We start from the raw sequence: 23719 nt of genomic DNA on the forward strand, positions 1-23719 counted from the left end.
TTATGTTTAACTGTCATGAAAATCTGTATTTAAAAAAAAAAAAATTATTTCACGTAAATTAAGCAACTTTTTTCCCCTTGATTTTGGGGTGAAATGTGACCTGGACATTTTTGGTGAGATTCACCCATCCACGTTTTGCAAATATTAAACCCATTTAAACATAAACTGACATTTTTCATACATGTTACTTTGAAGTAAAATAGACGCAGCATTTTTGTAACACACACCTTGCAATCTGTGCCTAACACGTGTATGTTATGAACAGCCAACATATAACGCTGTGGTGTAAAACATCCCTTTACAGGCACACACACACATTCTCTTACAGACACTATTGTGCCACATTAAAACACTCATTCTTCTATTTCCAATCACACTACAATTAATTGTCTCTAAATTTCACACTTACACAAAACGAAACACCCCGTTACAGAGGCGTAGCTCAGGGAGGATATCAACAAGAAGCTAAAACGTTAGCGCGACCCTCCCAAATCTACTCCACAAAATGCCTCGTGTAAAAAACAAATAACCATTTTCAAATGGTTCTAGCTCTGACTGACATCTGGATCCACACAGGAAATGACATCAGCCATTCCTGCCCCAATATCAATGGCAGTCACTGTGGCCGCTGTGGGCGTGTCCTACAGCTGACATATAGCTCCTCCCCCTTCCTGTCCACGTGAGGTGATGAAGGGAGGGAACTCGCTATCAGAACCGTCATTCGTGATCGATCAGCCAATCAGTAGGAGATGATTCCTGAAGAGGCAGGGCTTGCGGGTATGGCCTGCAAATTCCCAGACGAATTGGATCGTCTCATGTGAGGAAGAAGGTACGAGTCGCTGCCCAGCTGGTGGACGTCAAAGCGATCCTCCTTCCTGTAAGCCAGACAGCGACGGATAAACGCCTGCGGAGGACAAGAAAGAATCTCAGACCGTGGTTTCCACTAGTGGTCGAACAATATATTGTCAAAGCCGATATTTGGCATTTTTTAAATATCGGCATTGGCCGATAAGTTCTTCTGCTTGGCCGATATGTGAGGCGGGACTTTTATTTTGACAGCACTGAACAGTGCTCACATTCTCTCTCGTTTGCTGTCGTCGTTTAACAGTTCTGTCTAATGCCGATAGAAGTCTGTCCGTCTAATAATCAGAACTGTTGAACAAAGGAATTAAAATCTACACTAAAAAATATAATGATTGCTTTTATATTATTAGTAATAGAAAGGCTAACATTATAATACTTTCTCATTTGCTGTCAGCATTCAGCAAATACATTTATATTGATCATTTAGCAGATGCTTTTATCCAAAGCGACGTACAAATGAGGACAACGGAAGCAATCAAAATCAACAAAAGAGCAATGATATGCAAGTGCCTCAGCTTAATGCAGTACACGTAGTAAGGTTTTTTTTTTATTATTATATAATAAATACAAAGAAAACAGATGGAATAGAAAAAATAGAGCAAGGTAGTGTTAGAGGCCTTTTTTGCTTTTGTTAGTTGTATAATAAATAAAAAGAAAATAGATAGGATACAAAAAGATTAGAGAAGCTAGTGTTAGTTTGTTTTTTTTAAGAAAACAAGCAGTTAGTAAATGAAAGAGTGCAAGTTTTTTTTAAAGAATAGAATTAGAATAGAGAGTGCTAGAGTTAGAGGGTCAAATAAAGATGGAAGAGAAGTGTTTTTAGCCGATTCTTGAAGGACTGAGTTGGGCAGGTCATTCCACCAGGAGGGAACAGTTAATGTAAAAGTCTGTGAAAGTGATTTTGTGCCTCTTTGGGATGGCACAATAAAGCGATGTTCACTTGAGAACGCAAGCTTCTAGAGGGAACATAGGTCTGAAGTAATGAATTAAGGTAAACCGCAGGACCGGGCAGTTTTATCAATGTGGTCTGAGAAAGTCATCTGATCAATATAACGCCAAGGTTTCTGGCTGTTTTTGAAGGAGTTATGGTTGATGAGCCTAACTGGATGGTGAAATTGTGACGAAACGATGGGTTTGATGGAACCTCAAGCAGTTCTGTCTTGGCAAGGTTAAGTTGAAGGTGATGGTCCTTCATCCAGCAAGAAATGTCTGTTAGACAAGCTGAAATGCGAGCAGCTTATAAATACGCATTTATACACATGTCTCAAACTGACCTTGGCCTCGTTGCTCGCCACAGGTTTGGCAGGAAACTGCACCTCGGTGGCTTTCAGGATGGTGTTCTCTTGAAGGATGTCTTGCTGGGATTGATTGTGGCCAAACGGCTACAGAACAACAAAAGATTCAATGCGGCGTCATCCTAAAATGCTTTTTTACGTCAGTAGCTGTGTGTGGCTGTAGCTAGTAGAGAGTGGTTTCTTAATTTGCCTCACCTTTCGTCCATACAGGCACTGGAAGAAAATAACGCCCACAGACCACACGTCTACTTTATTAGAGATCTTTGGAGGTTCTTTACCAACGACAAAACACTCTGGTGGCAAATACCTGAAACATCAGAACATTTCATTTCCATTAGGCCCTGTTCACACCTGGTATTAAGATGCCTTTCAGTCGATTGGACCACAAGTAGATGAGGAAGACATATTCCTGTTCACACCTTCGTCAACTTCTGTCATGATTTCTTTTGAGGAAAGGGTCTATGGGCCGGTGTATGTGGGCTTTTTCTGATCTAATATTATGATATTAGATATAATAATAATATTAATTTTCACAATTTGCATTGTAAAAAGCGCTATATAAGTAAGGTGACTTGACTATTATTTTATTCATAACATAATAAGAAAAATCCGAATATATAAGTAGCTATAAAATTACAGTACAAATTATATATACAATTATACAATAAAACACTGTATAATGTTAGTATTACAATAAAACACAACATAGTAGTATTCATTATAAACACCACAATGCTTTAAATTAATTGTCCTTGCCACAGCAGGAAAAAAATATTTTTATCATCAAAAAATATCATTAAATTTTAGGAGCAAGACAGCATTTTAAACTGTAAATTTGATACTTGCTTTCATTTATGTATAGTCAAAATAAGAACAAATTGTAAAATTGTAAAATAAACGGGATATGCTTTCAGCCGTCTCTGTTTCCTTAAACTTGTGGTGCAGCCATAAAATTTCTTTGTTAATTTGTTATTTATTTAGCTGAAACACTTCATGTAGGCCTATTTATTTATATCTATCATGTCATTTTACTCAGTTTTTATCCTTTTTCTCATGTATAAGAGTTTAGTGGCTGTTCGAGCGCATTCGACCACATGAGCGTGGTCACCACACTACGAGTGCAATCCCATCAAATGCGGTTTTTCCGACTACCTCTGGAAGTGGTCAAAAGTGGACAAGCTCAAAACATTTTAACCCCTTTAACACCTGTATTTAGCATTGTCCACTTGTGATCATTTAAACAAACATGCATCTTATTACAAGGTGTATACAGGGCCATACGTTTTTAAAAGTTTCTGGACTAAAGTGTGTAAGTCATATGGCAAATGTATGCTGCTATTTTGTCCTTTTTGGAGCTTTAGAGCAGGGGTGTCAAACTCAATTGCTGGAGGGCCGGAGACCTGCAGAGTTTAGATTCAACCCTAATTAAACACAGCCGATCCAACTAATCAAGTCCTTCAGGCTTATTTGAAATCTACATGGTATGCGTTTTGGAGCAGGGTTGGAACAAAACTCTGCAGGGCTCCGGCCCTCCAGGAATTGAGTTTGACACCCCTGCTTTAGGGCATATAAATATTCTTAAATTTCAGGTTCCACAATTAAAATGTGTTTGTAAAGAGATGAGATTCAGTTGAACACTGAAGTAAATGTTCTTTAGTGCATTGAACTGACCAGTAAGTTCCAGCTCCCTGCGATGTCAGGTCCATCCCGTCCACACCATAGCTGTCGTCATCCATGATTTTAGACAGGCCAAAGTCTGTGATCTTTATCTCCCCACATGCCGTTCCATCCACCAACAGGATATTTCCTGAGCAACCAAAAACACACTTCCTATACAGTCTGTGTGACAAAAAAAACCACCAACCATCCTTAAAAAAACATTTCTGCACCAATTCAATGTGCTACATGAATTGCACAAGTGAATGATCCATCAGTTAAAATAATAATTCAGCCAAAAAAGAAAATCTGCTGAATATTTTGCACAAGATGAGTTTGTTTCTTCATGGGAACAGATTTGGAGAAATTTAGGACTACATCACTTGCTCACCAATGGATCCTCTACAGTGAATGGGTGCCGTCAGAATGAGAGTCCAAACAGCTGATAAAAGGCAGTGGTTTAAATTTAAAATTGTCTTAATAATGGATTTGTTTCTTATAAATAAGCAGCTTTTCACCTGGCGAGGCATTAATTGATGGACTGGAGTGGTGTGAATTAATTGTGGATTACTGTGACGTTTTTATCAGCTGTTTGGACTCTCATTCTGACGGCACCCATTCACTGTAGAGGATCCATTGGTGAGCAAGTGATGGAATGCAACTGCAACTTATCTTGAAAGGGCGAGTACATTTTCAACATTTTTTTTTTTTTGGGTGAACTATTCCTTTATCATGCGTGTTGCATTCACCTGGTTTCAGGTCGTAGTGGATGATGGGTGGTTTGATCTCATTGAGGTATCGGAGGGCGTTGACTATCTGCATGACAATGGAGCGAGCCTCTTTCTCAGACATCAGCTTGTGTTGCTTCAGATAGAAATCGAGATCATTCCCCTCGCAGAACTCGAGAACAGTGCAGAATCTAGAACAAAAACACATTAAGTCAATATCTGTATGGTTGCAAAAACTAGCACTGGTTTATCAGAACAAGTAACAGAGACTTACGTGTCAGTGTCCAGGGAAAAGTAGTCGTAGAGTTTGACTATTCTGGGATGGTCCAGTTGCTTATGGATTCTATATTCTCTACAGGCATGTCTGGAGTGGACAAAACAACAAATGAGCATGTCCATAAAAGAAAGCGGGAGAGACAGAAACTGGGAAAAAAGATGGCCAACATACTTGTGGTAGTTCTCCTTCTTTTCTTCTCTCCAGTTCTTGTTGAGCTGGTGGATCTTCACAGCTGCATATCGCTGCTCAAACAGGTCAAATGCCTTCACGCAACAACATAAACAGGTTAAACAAGCCACACTCTCTCACAAAATAAACTCCCTGAAATATAAGCTAAGGTTAATAGTTGATCTCTATGGCTGTCTGTATACATTTTGTAAGATGTCCTTTTTATAGTACTATAAATCAGGTTTTATATTATAATTTAAAAATGTGTGTCTTTTATGATTTAGCATTTGCTGTTTGATAAGAGCATTAAGCCATGTATATTTTTTTACCATGGTTAAAGATGTAATCTGTTTTCCCCTGATAAACACATTTCTTACATGTCTTATGGGGAATGATTCAAAATAATACTTTATTATAAAGAAAAAAAGTCTTGGTAATGTTTTATCAAAATATTATAACTTGATCCACCTTTGAAACAACTGTATGTAATAGTTTCATCATCCAATACATTTCTGATAAAAGTTCTGTTCTACATGTTTCTCACTCGCAAGTGTGTCACTTTACAGATGTGAAAATGACTTTAAACATGCACTAATATAAAACAATTTGGGGTCTTTCTATGACTCTCGACTCCCAAAATTATACTTATTGTTTTTGAAAAGTCTCCTACACTCACCAAGGCTGTAAAAACAGTAATAAAATAGTGTAACTGCATTATGTACATTATATAAAATACTGTGTAAGCAACATTTCTGGCTTCAAAGCCACCTGGGAACCCTTTTTTAAGCATCTATCGAATGTCAAGGATAACCGTTTAAAGGTTTGCATGATCCCCATATTGCCCACTAGCCTAGAAATATACATGTAACATTGTTATAATATGTATAAGAATGCAGGAACTGTTGCAATTCAACATTGAAAAATCAGCCCATTTTTTGTCTTAGTTGTCGTTTTTTTTTTGTAATGTTCTGCTTTGCTTTAATGTCAAAATAAAAATAATATACAATATTTACACAAAAAAATACCTTATAAACTTCACTGAAACCTCCTCTTCCCAACAAGTGTAAGAGAAGATACCTTTCATTTAGGGTTGGATGGTCTTTAAACCTATAAACACAAACACAAATAGAGTGATTATTCCATTTCAAAAGAAGCATAATGGAGCAAACAGCAAAGAAATCTAAAGGAAGAAAAAAAAAAAGAATACATCAATATAGTGAAAATACTCAATGTTTTCCTATTACAGTTTATTGCTGAATTCCCTTTAAGAATTTCACAAGACCTTCACAAACCATATTAAAGATTTTAATATTTAAATATAATCTGGGCAGGACTTACTGAGAACTGTCTTCATTGTTGATTCTTTTAAGTTCTCGAATGTGCAGATTCCTCACACGCTCCAACCGCTCCAGCTCCGCCTGGATCTCTGCCTCCTCCTGAACACACACACACACACACACACACACACACACGTGAGCACATACTAACATACTCATGTATGAATGACAGATTCCATGAAAAGGACAAAGAGACTATTTGAAACAGCATTTCTGCACGACTGCTTATGCATGAAGCACTAATGCTCCACGTTACTGCCTTTTACCCATCTTACCCTAATGCACATGAGAGTGTGTGTATTGTTTGTTTATACAGAGACTAACCTTTTTGAGATGACCCAGTCTCAGTTTGAAGATTTCTTCCTGCTCGTGATACTCTGCTACAGTCAGCCTGCACATTCAATACAGAAGCATTTCAATAACAGCGTGTGTTTCTGGACCATTTTTGAAGAGAATATTGCAGAAAATACTTTGAACTTATTTCAATCGCAGCCTTTGGTTTTCTATAGATCACACATTCTTACATAATGATCTTAAAATGATGAATTGTGCAGCCCTGTTCTATATTAATCCTAATTGTCTCATTTTAATACCATTAGAAGTCAACGGGAAGTCTCCATTTGGAAAGGAAGTAAACAAGTGTATTTGTGTGTGTTAATGTCTCACAGTGTAGGCAGGCTGGGTTTGAGGAAGGGGTCGTTGTCGGCTCCATTGACGGCTTTGGTCTTTCTCTGTTTGGACTCATTGGGGGTCGGGCTCTGGGAGGAGGGTGTGCTGGGAGGTTTGCGCTTCGCTAGAAGTTTCCGCTGCCTCTCGATCTCTTCCCTCTGCTGGTTTATCCACTCCTGCTGCCTATCAACACAGAAATTTTTTTAAAAATGAAAACCACCTATAAAAAAAACAACATATGCAAATTCATAATTCATAATAGAAATCCAATGCCATATTATTATTTACAATGGAAGTGATAACATATGTAACAAAGTTTTTGCTGCCATGCCTGATCAAGGATTTTTTAGTTAACAAAAAAAATAAAATAAAATAAGATTTAATTTAATATATCAAGTTAAACATTTTCATTTAGTTTATCTTGTTATACTAAAATAACTAAAACACTTAAAATTAATTAACTATAATTTACATAAACAATTAAAATAATTATAAATATTAATAACAATGATATTAAAATAGATATTTAGGTGTTTGTCAATGTTTGTACAAAATTATATATTTAATTAATTAGATTCCTCCAATATCCCATCTGGATTTCATTTATGATAGCAGCCCCAGGGTTAAATAAAATAAAACCATAAAAACACATTTTAGTTACGTGAAATAAAATAAACTGGGGGAAAAAAACTCACAAAAAAAACATAAAAATAAAACAACTTATTTTATTTGAGCTAGTTGCCAAGGCAATATTTCTAATTTTCATTTAGTGAATATACTACAATAAAACTGAAATAAATAAATAAATAAACAAAACACACATTTACTAAAACTTGAAAATGAAAACAGAAAATATAAAAATAAAAACTAATTCAAAATAATGAAAACTATAATAGTATCTCAGTGATGCTAAAATGACACGGAACAGAACATTGGCCTCCTGGTCTGATACTGAATATCGCAAAATGATGATATTGGACGACGGTAGATTTTGCACTTTTTCCAGTACCGTACAAAACCAGCTTTAGTGTGTGTCTGCACGAGACTCTTACTTGACCAGGTTCTGGAAGGCATATCCATCTGTCCACTGCTCCGTGTAGGACGCTCCGTGCCGGACTGTGGTGAAATGCCCCAGACGCAGCCGGTCCTGCATGCTCTTCTCACGGCAGGACTGCTTCTCTTGAGTGCTCTAGTGAGACGATAACACACTCGAGTCACTCAACCACCCCTGACACATGAGAAATAAGCAGCTGCCAGCATATCTAACACAGCTCACCTTCTCAATGAGCAGTTTTTTACTCATTGTAGTGCATTTGTTCAGACGCTCCTTGAAACGTTCCAGCAGCTTCTGCTGCTCATCTATCTGTCTGCGGAGGTCACAGTTCGCCTGGAGAGAAAACATTAAAACCACTCAATGTTTGAAGAAAAAAAAATAAATAAATAATAATAATTCAAGGACAGGTGACACTCACCCTGAGTAGATCATCTATTCTGCCCTCCTTCTTCTCAAGGTCAAGATTCTTATTGCTCTCAAGTGCAGCCAGTTTCAACAGTGTCAAATCCGTCTGAAAGCAGAGAAGGAAAGAGAGCTAAACGTGGAGAGAACGCAAACAACATCCATGACGGCATGTGTGATCAACAGATATACAGTAAACAATGCATCATATACAGTACCAGTGGGCTTGTTTAACAGCGTCAGAGCATGTACTATATATTTAAGGGTCAGTTTGTGCAGTGCATGTTTAATAATGTAAATCTGTGCATGCTGTGCAGTCTGTGAGTCAGTCACTTATTGATTTTTTTATCTGTTGGTATTTGATAGAATCCATGATGCCATGTGTCTAAACAAGATGTCCAGGACCTCAGCAGAATATATAGGGCCACAACATCACAAATACAGCAGTATATTTCATTGTACAGATGGGGTTTTTATCCCTGCACATTTTTTAAAAACACATTTTATCCCTGTGTTCACCAAACCCATCTTGAGTGTTTGCTGCTAAAAAGCTAATTTTTTTTGTTTAATCTGACCATAGAAGCCCATTCGAAGTTCCAGTCATGTCTGATAACTGAATATGCTGGAGTTTGTTTTTGGATGAGTAAGGAGAATTTTTCTTGAAAAACCCTCCCGAACAACATGTGGTGATGTAGGTGCTGTTTGACAATTTTTTTTAAGGTTTTCTGACCCTGAGATTCAACTATTTTCTGCAGTTCTCCAGCTGTGGTCCTTGGAGAGTCTTTAGCCACTCAAACTCTCCTCCTCACCGTGCATTAGGACGATATAGACACACGTCCTCTTCCAGGCAGTTTCGCAACATTTTATGTTGATTGGAAATTATTAATTATTGCCCTGATGGTGGAAATGGGAATTTTCAATGCTCTAGCTCTTTTTTTAAAGCCACTTCACTAATTTATGAAGCTCAATTATCTTTGGCTGCACATCAGAAATATATTCTTTGGTTTTTCACATTGCGATGGATGATTAAGGGAATTTGGGTTTTGTTTTCCCTCCTATTTATATTTCTGTGAAACAGGATGCCATGGCTGGATAATTTCATGTTCATAATCACCCTGGGGTGCTCAAAATTGTGAATACGAATGAGAATATACTTCAGAGATATTTTACTCATAAGAATTTCTAGGGGTGCCAATAATTATGTCCAACGTGTATTTGAGAAAAACATTTATTTCATAATGATATTTCCCCCCATTTTAAATTCTTATTATCCAATGAAAGGTTAAATTTTTGTTAATTTTTTTAAATAAAAGATCAAAAGGATTAACAATGCAGATTAATTTTCACAGCCGCCTTTAATCATATTTACCAAAGGTGACAATATTTTTGGCCATGACTCTGTAATAGCAGCAGCGTATGCAATGAATGTTTTACAGTGTCAGGGTGCAAGGCTCTTTTTGCAGTGTCAGAGCATGCAATACATGTGTGGATGTTTAACTGAGTCAGTGTGCAATGCAAATAAAGCATACACCGCATGTTTATCAGAGCGCTGCACACTGACACGTTTAACAGAATCAGAGAGAAGAGCACATGATGCAAATATTACCTGGACACTTCTGCTGCTCAGCTGTTTTGGATTCATGGTATGATCCATGAAACACAGGCTGGTGGGTGAGGAGCTGTTCTGTCTGACCTGAAGAGTGAAAAACAGCAACATTTATAAAAAAATAAAATAAATCATCACTGGCTCCTTACATACTATTCAAATCTCAAAGATCAGTGCTTACGATAGAGCTGGGTGCAGAGTGAGAGTTCTGTGGTGAGCGCAGGACCGGAGGAAGCCCCCTGACTGGACTTGATCCGTTTCCTCCCTGGAACTTCAGGAAGGAGATATGCTGATTCTTTTGGGGTTTTTTAACAGCACCACACAACATACTAACAGGATGTGACATCATCACAATGTTGCTAACGACGCTCAAGCAATTCCACAACTCTACAAGTAGCAGCCATTAGAAGATGAAAAAAGCAGCATTACTCTGACTAAAAGCTCTCTGACACATGACTGACATTTAATACAGAGCTGACTAAACACAGTCATCCACACAAAGCTTTACTTACATCAAAATAATCGCTGATCTTGGGCCCTCGGCCGGAAGACTTTCCTGAGAGGTTACAAAATGTCATTGGGTACAATCATTTTTCTGTCAGTGTACTGCATCATTGCTGCGCTAAACAATATACGCTCTATATCCTAATAAACGAAGCACGTGATTCTCAGCTCCAAAATGCTAGGTTTGTTAACAATTTATTGAAAAACGTACTCTGTAATGTCTCATTAAGATGTACTTCATTCATACACGCAGGAAGTTAACGTTACCTTGGCTGCTCTCTGATTGGTTGTCAACCTTCCTCTTTCTTCCTCTGGACGACTCGGAGTGCTTCTTCTCTGGAGTCTTGGGAAAACAGGAAAAAGCGTTACTTTTCAATCCAAGTTGAATTTAGGCCTCAAAGAAGCTGTAAAAGGTTCACCAGTGAGGCTTCCAGACTACATTTGTACAAAACATCATTTACCATGTCATTCCAAACTCATTTGACTTTTTAATTAATATGCTGGGTGCTCTTTTCAATGTAATGAAAGTGAATATGAACAGGTGCTGACAAGCTCCAAAAATGCTCTATCAAACTATCAGAAAACTGATTCATAAGAGTTCTGTCCTTTGAAGACATAGCATTGACAACGGAAGAGACTAAAAATCTTCTCTCCACTGCAGATTTCTAATTATGGAATGACATCAACAACATTATCACATACCTTCATAACTCAAATGCACCAGTTTAATGATTCTTATTTGTTATTTCCATTCACTTTCATCAAACAGCTACCAAGATATTTTTCAAAAATGCACCTTTTGTGTCCAATGGAAGAAAACGTATGGTCTTACGGATTTGGAACGTTATTATTTTTTTGTTTTTAAGAATCATTCCTATTCAAATAAGATCAAATAATGTCAAACTCACTGAATATGCAGGCGATCCTCCTTTCTTTATGTCAGAGTTCTTTACAGGAAAAAACACACCCGTTTTAGATACAGACAGCACATAAACAAATCTTCAATGCATGAGTGTAATGTTCACCTCGGACTCCTTGTCACTAGATGACCCCAGGCTGCCAAAACTGTGACTGGAACATTCGTTATTGTTCAAACCCTACATAGAAAGATCAAAGCAGGTTTGGTACAGGTTATGACCATTACAGAGAGTGTGCACAATAGAGCTCAAATACATATGAAATATTCACACTGATAAAACTAAATTAAGCAACATGAGTATAGTGTCACTGCACAGGTTTCATCTCGAGTTTCTGCGAGTAGGAGTGTGTTGTGAAATACAGCTATAGCAGTGCCTCTGATATAAAACTGCATTAGAGTCCATTTCATGGTCAAACTTACCATATTAGTAAATTAATTCACTACTCATTTATTTTTAGTCATCACTCCAATAGAAAAAAAAAAAATCACAAAGTCCATGAATGGAATTTTATTAATTTTTTTTTCCACAAAAATATTTTACGTATGTATTACGTATTTTAATATACGTAAATAAATTTAGCTTTTCAATAAATTTCGTTAAAATTGATGCATAAGAAAATGAGCTAATCTTTAGTGAAAAACAAACATTTAGTGTGGAAAAATAATTATATACTATACTATATTTTACAACTTACATATTAAACATTTTGTTTAATTACCCGGATGATGCTTTTTCAGTTTTAAAAACAAGAAATCCAAATTAGCCATTTCCAAGTAAATAAATAGACAGGGGTGCACAGAATTCATTTTTCAGCCTGGTTCTCATAAGAGAACCTCATAAGAGAACCTGGAGATTTGGTTTGGTCCTCACACTGCATATAGTGTAAACCACTAAATATGACTTTTAAAAATAAATTAATAATAGTGATAATAAAATTGCATTTTTTTATGTTTTTTTTAATAAAATAAACAATTTTTTTTTTGTAAATTTAGATATTTAGTAAATTTCGTACCGTTAATATCTCAAAATTTAATTTTTGATTAGTAATATGCATTGCTAAGAACTTAATTTGGACTACTTTAAAGGCGATTTTCTCAATATTTTGATTTTTTTGCATTTGAGCATGTGTGTTTGCATGCGTGTGCATTACTTTAGGTCCTCCACTCGCGCTCCCTGTGCTTCCTCCTGTATTTCCACTAACTGCTCCGATGAAACGTGCCTCCAAAAGCTCCTGCCGGCGTGGATCCAGAGAATGCAGTTCATCCATACCTAGACACACACACAATGACATGTCAATCTCAACACGTTCTCACACAGGAACGAGGTTCGAGAAGGGTGTGATCACGGTGACGCCTCTTCCTGGAATCTTACGAGGCCATCCAGTCATTGTTTTCTGATCCTATGCCACCCTAAAGGAGCCAGAAGATCATACACCTACTCGTATTACTGGTTTAAAGGCAAAGTACTTAGAAAAGGTTTACAGAACTACACTCACATCAGACCTACAGGTGAATATTCATTTGTTTCTAAATGGCCGGATGTGTATACAATAAGATGCGCTTCACATCTGACCGTCCACATTTTTCATCCGCTCTTTTATCCATTTTCATTTTTAACAGCAAACTTCAAAGCTTTTTCCTGCTGGAGAGAGGATTACAAACAGGAAGTACTTTGAGACGTTTCCTGCTCATCATCATGACAGTGTAGCTCCATCACCTTATTTTAGTCTCAGTAAACATTGATGAAACAATCTACCATTATACACAAAAATTTAATGTTTTATGTATGAATATGTTTGTTTCCACTAGTGCTGTCAAACGATTAATCGCATCCAAAATAACAGTTGTTTACATAATATATGTATGAGTTCGGTGTATATTTATTATGTATATATATACATAAATTCACACAGAGTATATATTTTTAAAATATTTACATGCATATATTTATATTCTTATATTTTGCATTATATATAAAATAATATATAATTAAATATTTTTCTTAAATATATACATGCATGCATTTGTATTTATTATATATATACATAAATATACAGATTACACACACATATTATGTAAACAAACTTTTATTTTGGATGCGATTAATCATTTGACAGCAATAGTTTTCAAATATCACTGTGACCTCAATATTACAGATAATACTTGGTCATATAGACTCCATACATATACACCGCTGTTCAAATTATTTTTATTTTAATAAATTACTACCATCATTCATCAAGAATGCATTAAATTGATCGAAAGTGACAGTAAAGACACTTATAATGCTATAAAATATTTATATTTAAAATGAATGCTATTCTTTTGAACGGTCTAACAATATATGTTTTTACAAAAATATGAACATTCAACATTGATAATAATCAGAAATGTTTCTTGAGAAGTAAATCAGTATATTAGAATGATTTCTGAAGGATCATGTGACACTGGAGGAATGATAATAAATTCAGATTTGATCACAGGAATAAATTACATTTTATAATACATTCATATAAAAAAAAAAAGTTATTTTAAAAATGTAATTACGTTTCATAATATTATAGTTTTTATTGCATTTCTGACCAAATAAATGCAGCGTTGATGAGCATAAGAGACTTTATTGAAAAACTTTTTTTTTTTTTTTAATCCTACCGACCCCAAACTTTTAAATGTTACTGTAAATTACACGCAAATCACAATTTTCTGCTAAGAATTCAGATTAAATAGTCTCTAAGGATTACATTTTTGGTTCAACTATTCCTTCCATTTTTGACATGATCTGGCAGCAGATGCCTGGAGACAGAATTCATCATCATCATCATCGATGCAGCAGCCAAATGGCCCCGTTTCTTCAGCACATGAGACTAATACAGTACCAGCAGCCGATAAGAACAACCAGCTAATAACGGCATGAATCATCATTATAAAAACCTGCCTAAAGAAATCACCTGGTCTTCAAACTCTATTACAGTGACTAGACAAAACAGCTCATCTTCACTAGTGTTCTCCAGCCATAAACACCGGCGCAGCGGATGTGTCCGACACCACTGCCATGATAAGACTCGTGCCAGAGAGAGCTCCAAGCCAAAGAGATCCCAAGATGGTGGATGGGTGGAAAATTATGAATGTCAACAGGGCAGGAAGAGCACAGCTGCCCAGATAAAGGACACAGATGATAAATCAAAACACTGGGAATGAGTAAACATAAACCTAAGGCCACGTCTGCTTTAGCAAATAACACGAGCAGCAAAGAAAACAGCGCTGGGCTAAATAAGACACCTCCCAAACACGCAAAAGATGGAGTGGAAATGAGTGAGAGGTGCGAAAAAGACCAGGAAACATAAGCCACATCCTAGTTTGTGCACTGATGCACAGGTGAGCCTTCGAGTGATCACTAAATATTATCATACAATAACGATCCAACTTCTTATAGAAGATGATTACACTGAACAGCCTACTTTTATATTATGCACCATGGCTGAACCATGGTTATCTTGTGCATTTTTACATATTTTTTTATATCTGATGTTGATTTAATTTTAAGAAATAAAAGCCATAATTGTTTAAATTAAACATTTCAGTTACTCAGACAACTGAAGTATTTAAAAAAAAAATGGATGACATACCAACCATGATAAAAATCCCTGAAAATCAGTTCCTGGGGTAAATATTAATGCCACTTAATTTTTAAAACCTCTTGAAATTACACAGTATTATTTTTTTCAAAACATAGTAAAATATTTTAAGAACTTAAAATACCTGTTTTCAATTTGAATATATTTTTAAATGTAATTTATTCCTGTGATGCAAAGCTGAATTTTCACATGATCCTTCAGAAATCATTCTAATACGCTGATTTGCTGCTTAAGAAACATTTATCATCAATGCTGAAAACAGTGGTTCTGCTTGATATTTTTGTGGAAATCAATGCATTTTGGGGGGGATTCTTGGATAATTAATAATTAGAAGAACAACATTTATTTTAAATAAACTTTTTTTTGTGAATGCAAAAAAGCACAAGCAGGTAAAAGGCTCCACCGTTTCAAAACATTGATAAAAAATAAAGGCAGAGCCTGGCTGAGAACTTATTCTTGGACATGAGAATCTGAGTAATGCATTAACACACATATGATATTACACTCATCGGTGCACATACGCATGTTTGCAGCACATATTAACATCCACCAGAGACTCAGGCTGGCCTATGACAGATATCACAGGAAACAACAGGTTCAATAAAAACACATCAAAAACAAAGGAAAGCATATGCATTTCAATCAGATGTGTATCAGATGGTCTTTTGCTTCAAGGTTCAAAGCCGTTTGGATGATTCCAGAAAAAAATCTATTAAAATATAAGCTAAAATAACCATAAAGATACAACACCTCGCCAAATAATGCATATTATTATTTAAATTTTTTTGTGTGTGAAATAAGTAATACCCAACCACAGCAATTCACGTTCATCATGTGTCTCCAAAATTTGACATGCCTACTTAGAAAACATTTCTGAGCTGCTGCATTTCACTGATAAATAAACTCTCACACCAACTACTGGGTATCAAGTACTAGTTTTGTCTCAAAACCTAGACTGCTGCCTACCTAGACAGCCATTGCATGACATGCATAGAGTTCTAGGTAAATAAATACCAATAAAAGCAGCAAATTGTGATACTGCCAATGTCCTAAACCCTAGTTAGTTTCTACCTAGCTAGCATTTCAGGCCGTTGCATTGCATGCATGGGTGATAAACACTCAAGCACACAGACAGCAGCTCATGTTTATCAGGTACAGTCTCTGTCTCATTTTTGAAGCATTGCATTGCCCACAAGTGATAAATACATACTCTTAAACCTCAAAAACATCAACTCATATTTATCAGACTGGCCACATGTCAAAACTCAAGGAGATGCCTACCTAGACACAAAGACAGCATTCTGGGGCATCATAAAAATGCACAAATAATACGCACCTATGATGCCCACAAATGCAGTCTAGGTAGACATCTCGCAAGGTTTTGAGACACGGCCAGTGACTGAGTCCCCTAATAGGTGACCATGGGCATCCTCACGTCAAATTAAGCATGCGATCAACACAAAAAGCGACAGAATTCCCTCGCAAACAGTTTAAAACACAGCAGCTCTTGTCTCGGACTTGTTATAAAAACACAGAGAGTCACAGTCAGCAGACGAGAGATCAGCGGCCTCCGACACGACCGCTTCGATTAAAGGCCAGATTTACTCAAAATCACACGTCAATCTAACACAATCCCGACCGATTTCACATGAACAAACTTCAGATTTACATTCACGCCGGTTTTACCTTCCTTACGCGTCCGCGGAGCGCAGATATCGAGCGGAGAAACTGAGCCCGGGGTCGGAGATCCAGTCGAGAACTGAGAGCAAGATGGCGCTCCGTCCAAACTTCCACTGCTGTTGCTGTTACTTTGGACACTCATGAAGACGCTTTCCACGCGAAGAGACGCTCGAGCGCATCGCACGCAGGATCTCGGTCAAATCACACCTGTGTGTGGCTAATGCATCATGCACAAACCCTGATCATCAATGCAACACTGCTCATGTTTTCAGCTCCGCACTGCGCACTGAGATCCTCGCTCACTCTCATCAGTGTGTGTGTGTGTGTGTGTGACGCCAGGTTACACACATTTACACGCTCACACACATCAGTACAAAACTTCAGATCACACCTCAGATGCTTCAATCCTTCTAGCAAATTCTATTATGGATGAAATTACTCTTTGCCTCTATAAAGTAAAGGCTATGCACGATCAGTCAGCTGATCATTAGTGCAAAATAAACAAGTTTGACATTAAGCGGTCATAAGCAGCTTTTAACTTTTATATAAGACCATAGTAGCCTTAAGTATATTTAAAAGTGTCAAAAAATATATATTTTGCAATAATTATCATCTGCCTGCATTACTGCATTGGTATTAAATGGCTACTTATCAAACCAGCAGCTATGCATGATCATATTGATGTATATGATGGGAGCTGAAATTAAATTATTTTCCACAGAGAGGTACTTAGAGACTGCCCAAAATATTTGATATAAATTAAATAATATAAGATAACAATTACACAGATTACATATAATTACACATAAATTAATATAACACTGATTGATTTCACAGGCAACCAACTCAATAATAATATAATATAATATTGTAATCATTAATATAATATGTATATGGTAATAATACAATGTAAATAATAATAATAATAATGATGTGTATTTACAAACATCTTCACAAAAATAAGTGCATTATTAAGTTCAAAAACCAACATGTGTGTGCGTGTGTGCGTGCGTGTGTGTGTGTGTGTGTGTGCGTGTGTGCGTGCGTGTGTGTGTGTGTGTGTGTGTGTGTGTGTGTGTAAATGGTTGTACATGCAGATTTATCTCCACCACAGACATCTTCATCTGTGATTTGCTGACTCAGAGATCTGCCTAGAGCTGAGCTTTACCCTCTGAACAGATATATACCCTCCAGACATATTTCACAACATCACACTACAGTTATCTTCCTCTGAACACACCACAGAGGAATTCAACTCATGATTTCACTGGAGTAAGAACACTCATTATATATTCTGCTGAAACCAAGACAGTTTTAAAATGCAAATATATGTTCTGCCTTTTCATGTCAACAGATGACAGCTGTATCGGCTCTCAGGGTTGATGAGTTTATGAATAGATGCTGCTGAATCACACCAGCCTATGAGGAAATGCTTTTTGCCATCTGACCGGAAATGTGTCAGGTTCCTCCTTCACAATCCGAAGGTGTTCGTCATAAATTTGTAAAAGGAAAACACATCAACTCTAGAGTTATAAGCATATTTGCAATAGTAGAAATACTTTCACTGACACTTCTATCCTGGAGAAGGAGGATATCTATCAAGGAGAAATGGTGATAGGTCATCATGACTCGCTCTTTGTAGGACTAGAACTTTGCATTTATGAGTTCTGAGCTTTATTCACTTATGACACACCAAACCCAAGTCCCATAGGATGCCCATAAACCTCATCCACTACATAGACTGATGTAAATTGTAAAGCAAAATGGAAAACTTTTCTTTATAAGGGCTCACAGGTTTCTTTATCTTTCCAACTTGTGCATATAAGGTGCCAGCTAATGGCCGTTTTGAGGAAGGAAACATTTTTTTTTTATTTTTTTTTTTGTGGTGCCATCATTAAATCTTTTGTTTAAAGCACTTATCAAACTTTGTGAGCCCTGATTCTGTAAGATCATAATAACATGTTTGTCCTCTGATTAGAACTGTCACATAATCATGTGCAGGTAACAGTTAAGAGGAGATAAGAGATTTCCTTTTTATGATTCTCTAGAAAAGGAAAAAGCATCCAGTCGATCCCTGACATGTCTTATCTTACAGTCCAGAGAGAGCAAACAGAGGATTAGCCTTTGTATTAGTTCATTTTTTATAGCACTAGTTTACATGTCAGGACTTGATGGTCTATAAAATGAAAGAACAACATTTTAACAAATTTGCTTAAAGGAACAGTTTACCCAAAATTAAAATTTGCTAAAAATGTATTACACCTCAGGTCATCCAAGATGTAGATCAGTTTCTTCATCAGAGCAGATTTGGAGAAATGTAGCATTACATCAATTGGATCAACAATGGATCCTTTGCAGTGAATGGCTTTTAGCTGAATTTCTTGTCTCAAAGTTGATGAACTTCAAACTGTTATTGATCTGAACTGAACCAACACTGAACTGACTTGAGCCGAATAATAGCACTACTAAGCTGCTTTGCAGCACAATCTGAATTGTCTCCATAGTTGAGTTTCCATATTGATTCTGTTATGTTCCTATGACTGTGAAGCTGCTTTGCTTTTTCTGTATAAAGCACTATAGAAATGAACATGGCTTTACTGGGTGCCATCAGAATGAGAGTTCAAACAGCTGATAAAAACTTCTTGTGAGGTGAAAAGATGCATGCAAACAAATCTATAATTAAGACATTTAAACTTCTAACCTTTGCTTTTGGCTAAAATATAAGTCCATAATATTGCTCTCTCCAGTGAAAAAGGAATCTGAATCAGGAGAGAAATATGCACAGATCAAGCACCAAGTGAAAACAGTCCAAAACAGCTCTAAACAAATATGTGTGTGGATTCCGATGTGAGAGACAACAGGAGACGGAGTTTTTCACTGGAGGAAGCGTTATTGTGGATTATGGAATCATATTTTGGCCAGAAGTGATGGATTTGATGGATTTGTTTCTTACAAATACACAGCTTTTCACTTCACAAGATGTTAACTGACGGACTGGAGTGATGTGGATTATTGTGATGTTTTTATCAGCTGTTTGGACTCTCATTCTGACGGCACCCATTCACTGCAGAGGACCCATTGATGAGCAAGTGATGGAATGCTACATTTCTCCAAATCTGTTCCCATGACAATCATCTACATCTTGGATGGCTTGACGGTGAGAACATTTTCACCTAATTTTTGGATACACTATTTCTGTAATAAAATAATGTTTATTTTTTGTGTGTGCAGTTTATGCAGTTTTTTTTTCTTCAAAATATATATATTTTTGTTTTGTTTCAAGATATATCTCTGCTTTTTCTGTCCTTCAATATCAGACCATAGTTAAACTAATGTGGTTGTGGTTACAGGTGACTTGTATGCCTGTTGCAGATATATTTCCTCAGGTGCTGAGGGAGTGTGATTGATGTGAGATGATAAGATATACGAAACATCTGCAGATATAGAAACATGCATGTTCATGCACCTGCTAACCCATAACCTGATTTTTAGTCACAGACATGTTGCCATGGAAACTACAACGGCCTTTTACAGCCATTGTCATATGGCAAAAGACAAAGGAGATGTGGGTTACCTTTGCTCATCTCTTCCACACACACACACACACACACACAGAATTGACTTCACCATGAAACAAGTCCCTGAATCACATACACAAGCACCATCGCGCACACTCACACATTCATATTCAGGTTGTCATATTTCTCCTCATATATCAAATTCACAACACTTCATGAATGAAATCACCAAATGCATTGGCAAACAGGGTGTGGTGGGAAAAGAAAAGCAGTTTTATTTTTCAATTGCATTGCTTTTAGCCAGCTTTGGTATCATTTACCCTTGGTTCACACATATGTTATTACACAGTGCACTATTTTATATATGCAGAATGGAGAATGTGCATTTTTTTGTGATTCCTTTTTAAATCTGTTTGAACCCATGCAGCTGAATTATGTTGGTATAAATAATTGTAAATTTTATTTTTGACTTTTTCAGTGCATTTCTCACAAAGCTATATGTATGTATATATGTGTGTGAACTTGCAAGTATGATGTAAGACACTGTAATATGCTCTGGCCCGCTCCCTGCTTACCGGGGTGATGAGATTCACAGCAGACTGCTGTCACTCAATGACTGGATGTCTACGTGGTGCCAGCAGAATAACATAGACTTTATAGACAACTGGATGAGTTTTTGGGGCAGACCTGACCTGTTGAAAAGAGATGGTGTTCATCCCTCCTGGGGTGGTGCCGCTCTTCTCTCTAGAAATATGGCACATAGTCTTAGAGTTTGTACTTGACTAACTGGGGCCCAGGTCAGGAAGCAGACAGACTGGCTAAACCGACCGTCTGCTAGTCGCCTCACGTCACAGAAGTCAGTTAATTCTCAGCACATAGAGACTCCTTCAACTAAATATCACACTATAGAGACTGTGCCTGTTCCCCGAACTAGAAAATACAGAAAACGTCCAAACCAAATTAAGAGTAACAATTTAATTGATGTTCAACAAATAAAAAATGTTTACAATACAGAGGAACAATTAATAAAACTTGGCTTACTGAATATATATATATTTGTAAACAATTTGATCAATGATCATAACCTAGATTTGCTCTGTTTGACAGAAACATGGCTAAAACCAGATGAATGTATACAGGCCACCAGGGCATCACACAGACTTTATTAAAGAATTTGCTGATTTTCTATCTGAGTTAGTACTGGCTGCAGATAAAGTCTTAATTGTTGGCATTTTAATATCCATGTCGATAATGAAAAAGATTAATTAGGATCAGCATTCATAGACATTCTCAACTCTTTTGGGGTTAGACAACACGTTTCAGGACCTACTCATTGTCGAAATCATACTCTAGATTTAATACTGTCACATGGAATTGATGTTAGTGGTGTTGAAATTCTGCAGCAAAGCGATGATATCTCAGATCATTATCTAGTCTTGTGTAAACTCCATATAGCTAAAACTGTAAATTCTACTCCTTGTATCAAGTATGGTAGCACCATCACTTCTACCACAAAAGACTGCTTTGTAAGTAATCTTCCTGATTTATCTCAATTCCTCAGCATATCCAACAGCACAGAAAAACTTGATGATGTAACAGAAACTATGGACTCTCTCTTTTCTAGCACTTTAGATACAGTTGCTCCTTTACACTTAAGGAAGATCAAAGAAAACAGTCTGACTCCGTGGTATAATGAGCACAGAAAATGGAGCGCAGCTGGAGGAAAATAAAACTAGAGTTATTTCGTATAGCTTGGCGGGAAAGTACCCTATCCTACAGAAAAGCATTAAAAACTGCTAGATCTGATTACTTTTCGTCTCTTCAAGAAGAAAACAAACATAACCCCCGGTATTTATGCAATACAGTGACTAAACTAATGAAAAATAAAGCATCAACAGGTTTTGGCATTTCCCAAGAGCACAGCAGTAATGACTTTATGAACTACTTTACTTCCAAGATCGATACTATCAGAGATAAAATTGTAACATGCAGCCATCAGCTACAGTATCGCATCAGATAGTGCACTATAGATCCCCTGAGGAACAATTCCACTCATTCTCTACTATAGGAGAGGAAGAATTGTATAAACTTGTTAAATCATCTAAACCAACAACATGTATGTTAGACCCTATTCCATCTAAACTACTAAAAGAGCTGCTTCCAGAAGTCATAGATCCTCTTTTGGCTATTATTAATTCATCATTGTCATTAGGATATGTCCCCAAAACCTTCAAATTGACTGTTATTAAGCCTCTCATTAAAAAAAAACACAACTTGACCCCAAAGATCTATTAATTACAGACCGATCTCAAATCTCCCTTTTCTGTCAAAGATACTAGAAACCTGCTTCTATCATCTGATCGTGGTTGTATCTCTTTATTAGTTCTACTGGATCTTAGCGCTGTTTGACACTATCGACCACAACATTCTTTTAAATAGACTAGAACACTTTGTTGGCATTAGTGGAAGTGCATTAGCATGGTTCAAATCGTACTTATCTGACCGGCATCAGTTCGTAGCAGTGAATGAATGGTATCATATCGATCACAAGTGCAGTATGGAGTACCTCAAGGCTCAGTACTAGGGCCGTTACTTTTCACACTTTACATGTTACCCTTGGGAGATATTATCAGGAGACATGGTGTTAGTTTTCACTGTTATGCTGATGATACTCAGCTCTATATTTCTTCACGGCCCGGTGAAACACACCAAATTGAGAAACTAATGGAATGCATAGTCGATATAAAAAACTGGATGACGAGTAACTTCTTACTGCTAAATTCTGAAAAAACAGAGGTGTTAATTATCGGACCTAAAAACCATCTAACACTTGATGGCTGCTCTGTCAATTCTTCTTCATCAGTTAGGAACCTAGGTGTGCTGTTTGATAGCAATCTTTCATTTGAAATCCATGTTTCTAGCATCTGTAAAACTGCGTTTTTCCATCGCAAAAACATATCTAAATTGCGACCTCTGCAGAAATGCTAATTCATGCGTTTATGACCTCAAGGTTAGACTATTGTAATGCTTTACTGGGTGGTTGTTCTGCCATTGTCAATTTGATTTCACAGATACTATTTAAACTAAACTGAGCTAGACAATGACATCACTGAATTCAATAATGGAATGCCTTTAACTGAAAATTGAGTGTTTAATCTTATTATTATACATTACTGACACTCTATCCTCCAATTGTATACTGTTAAGTGCTTTGACACAATCTATATTGTTAAAAGCGCTATATAAATAAAGGTGACTTGACTTGACTTGACATAAATACATATTTTAGCAGTGTCAGTGTCTGCAAATTATGTAGCGTTTGTGTTGTGTTCAAAAGGCAGTAATCGATAAAGTGAAAGAGCGCCATCTAGCGGGCACTTTATGAAACGCCTCTCCTCTGCGTTTGA

At 36.7% G+C, this 23719-nt stretch overlaps 1 protein-coding gene across 1 annotated transcript; it reads right to left on the bottom strand.

The window, feature by feature from the left end:
• Positions 1 to 602: 602 nt before the first annotated feature.
• LOC306845066 (serine/threonine-protein kinase tousled-like 1-B) lies at positions 603 to 17099 on the bottom strand. Its single transcript, XM_079377623.1, is given in 23 exon segments — positions 603 to 904; positions 2139 to 2246; positions 2355 to 2466; positions 3831 to 3966; positions 4565 to 4734; positions 4818 to 4907; positions 4992 to 5083; positions 6014 to 6095; positions 6327 to 6424; positions 6650 to 6716; positions 6992 to 7177; positions 8047 to 8183; positions 8271 to 8381; positions 8467 to 8559; positions 10057 to 10143; positions 10238 to 10327; positions 10569 to 10612; positions 10828 to 10903; positions 11469 to 11507; positions 11586 to 11657; positions 12631 to 12749; positions 16801 to 16924; positions 16926 to 17099. Coding segments are annotated over 23 exon segments (2346 nt in total). The 5' UTR covers positions 16974 to 17099; the 3' UTR covers positions 603 to 739.
• Between the last annotated feature and the right edge of the window lie 6620 nt (positions 17100 to 23719).

The sequence above is a fragment of the Barbus barbus genome, assembly GCF_936440315.1.
Source record: "Barbus barbus genome assembly, chromosome: 25".
NCBI classification, from domain to species: Eukaryota; Metazoa; Chordata; class Actinopteri; order Cypriniformes; family Cyprinidae; genus Barbus; species Barbus barbus.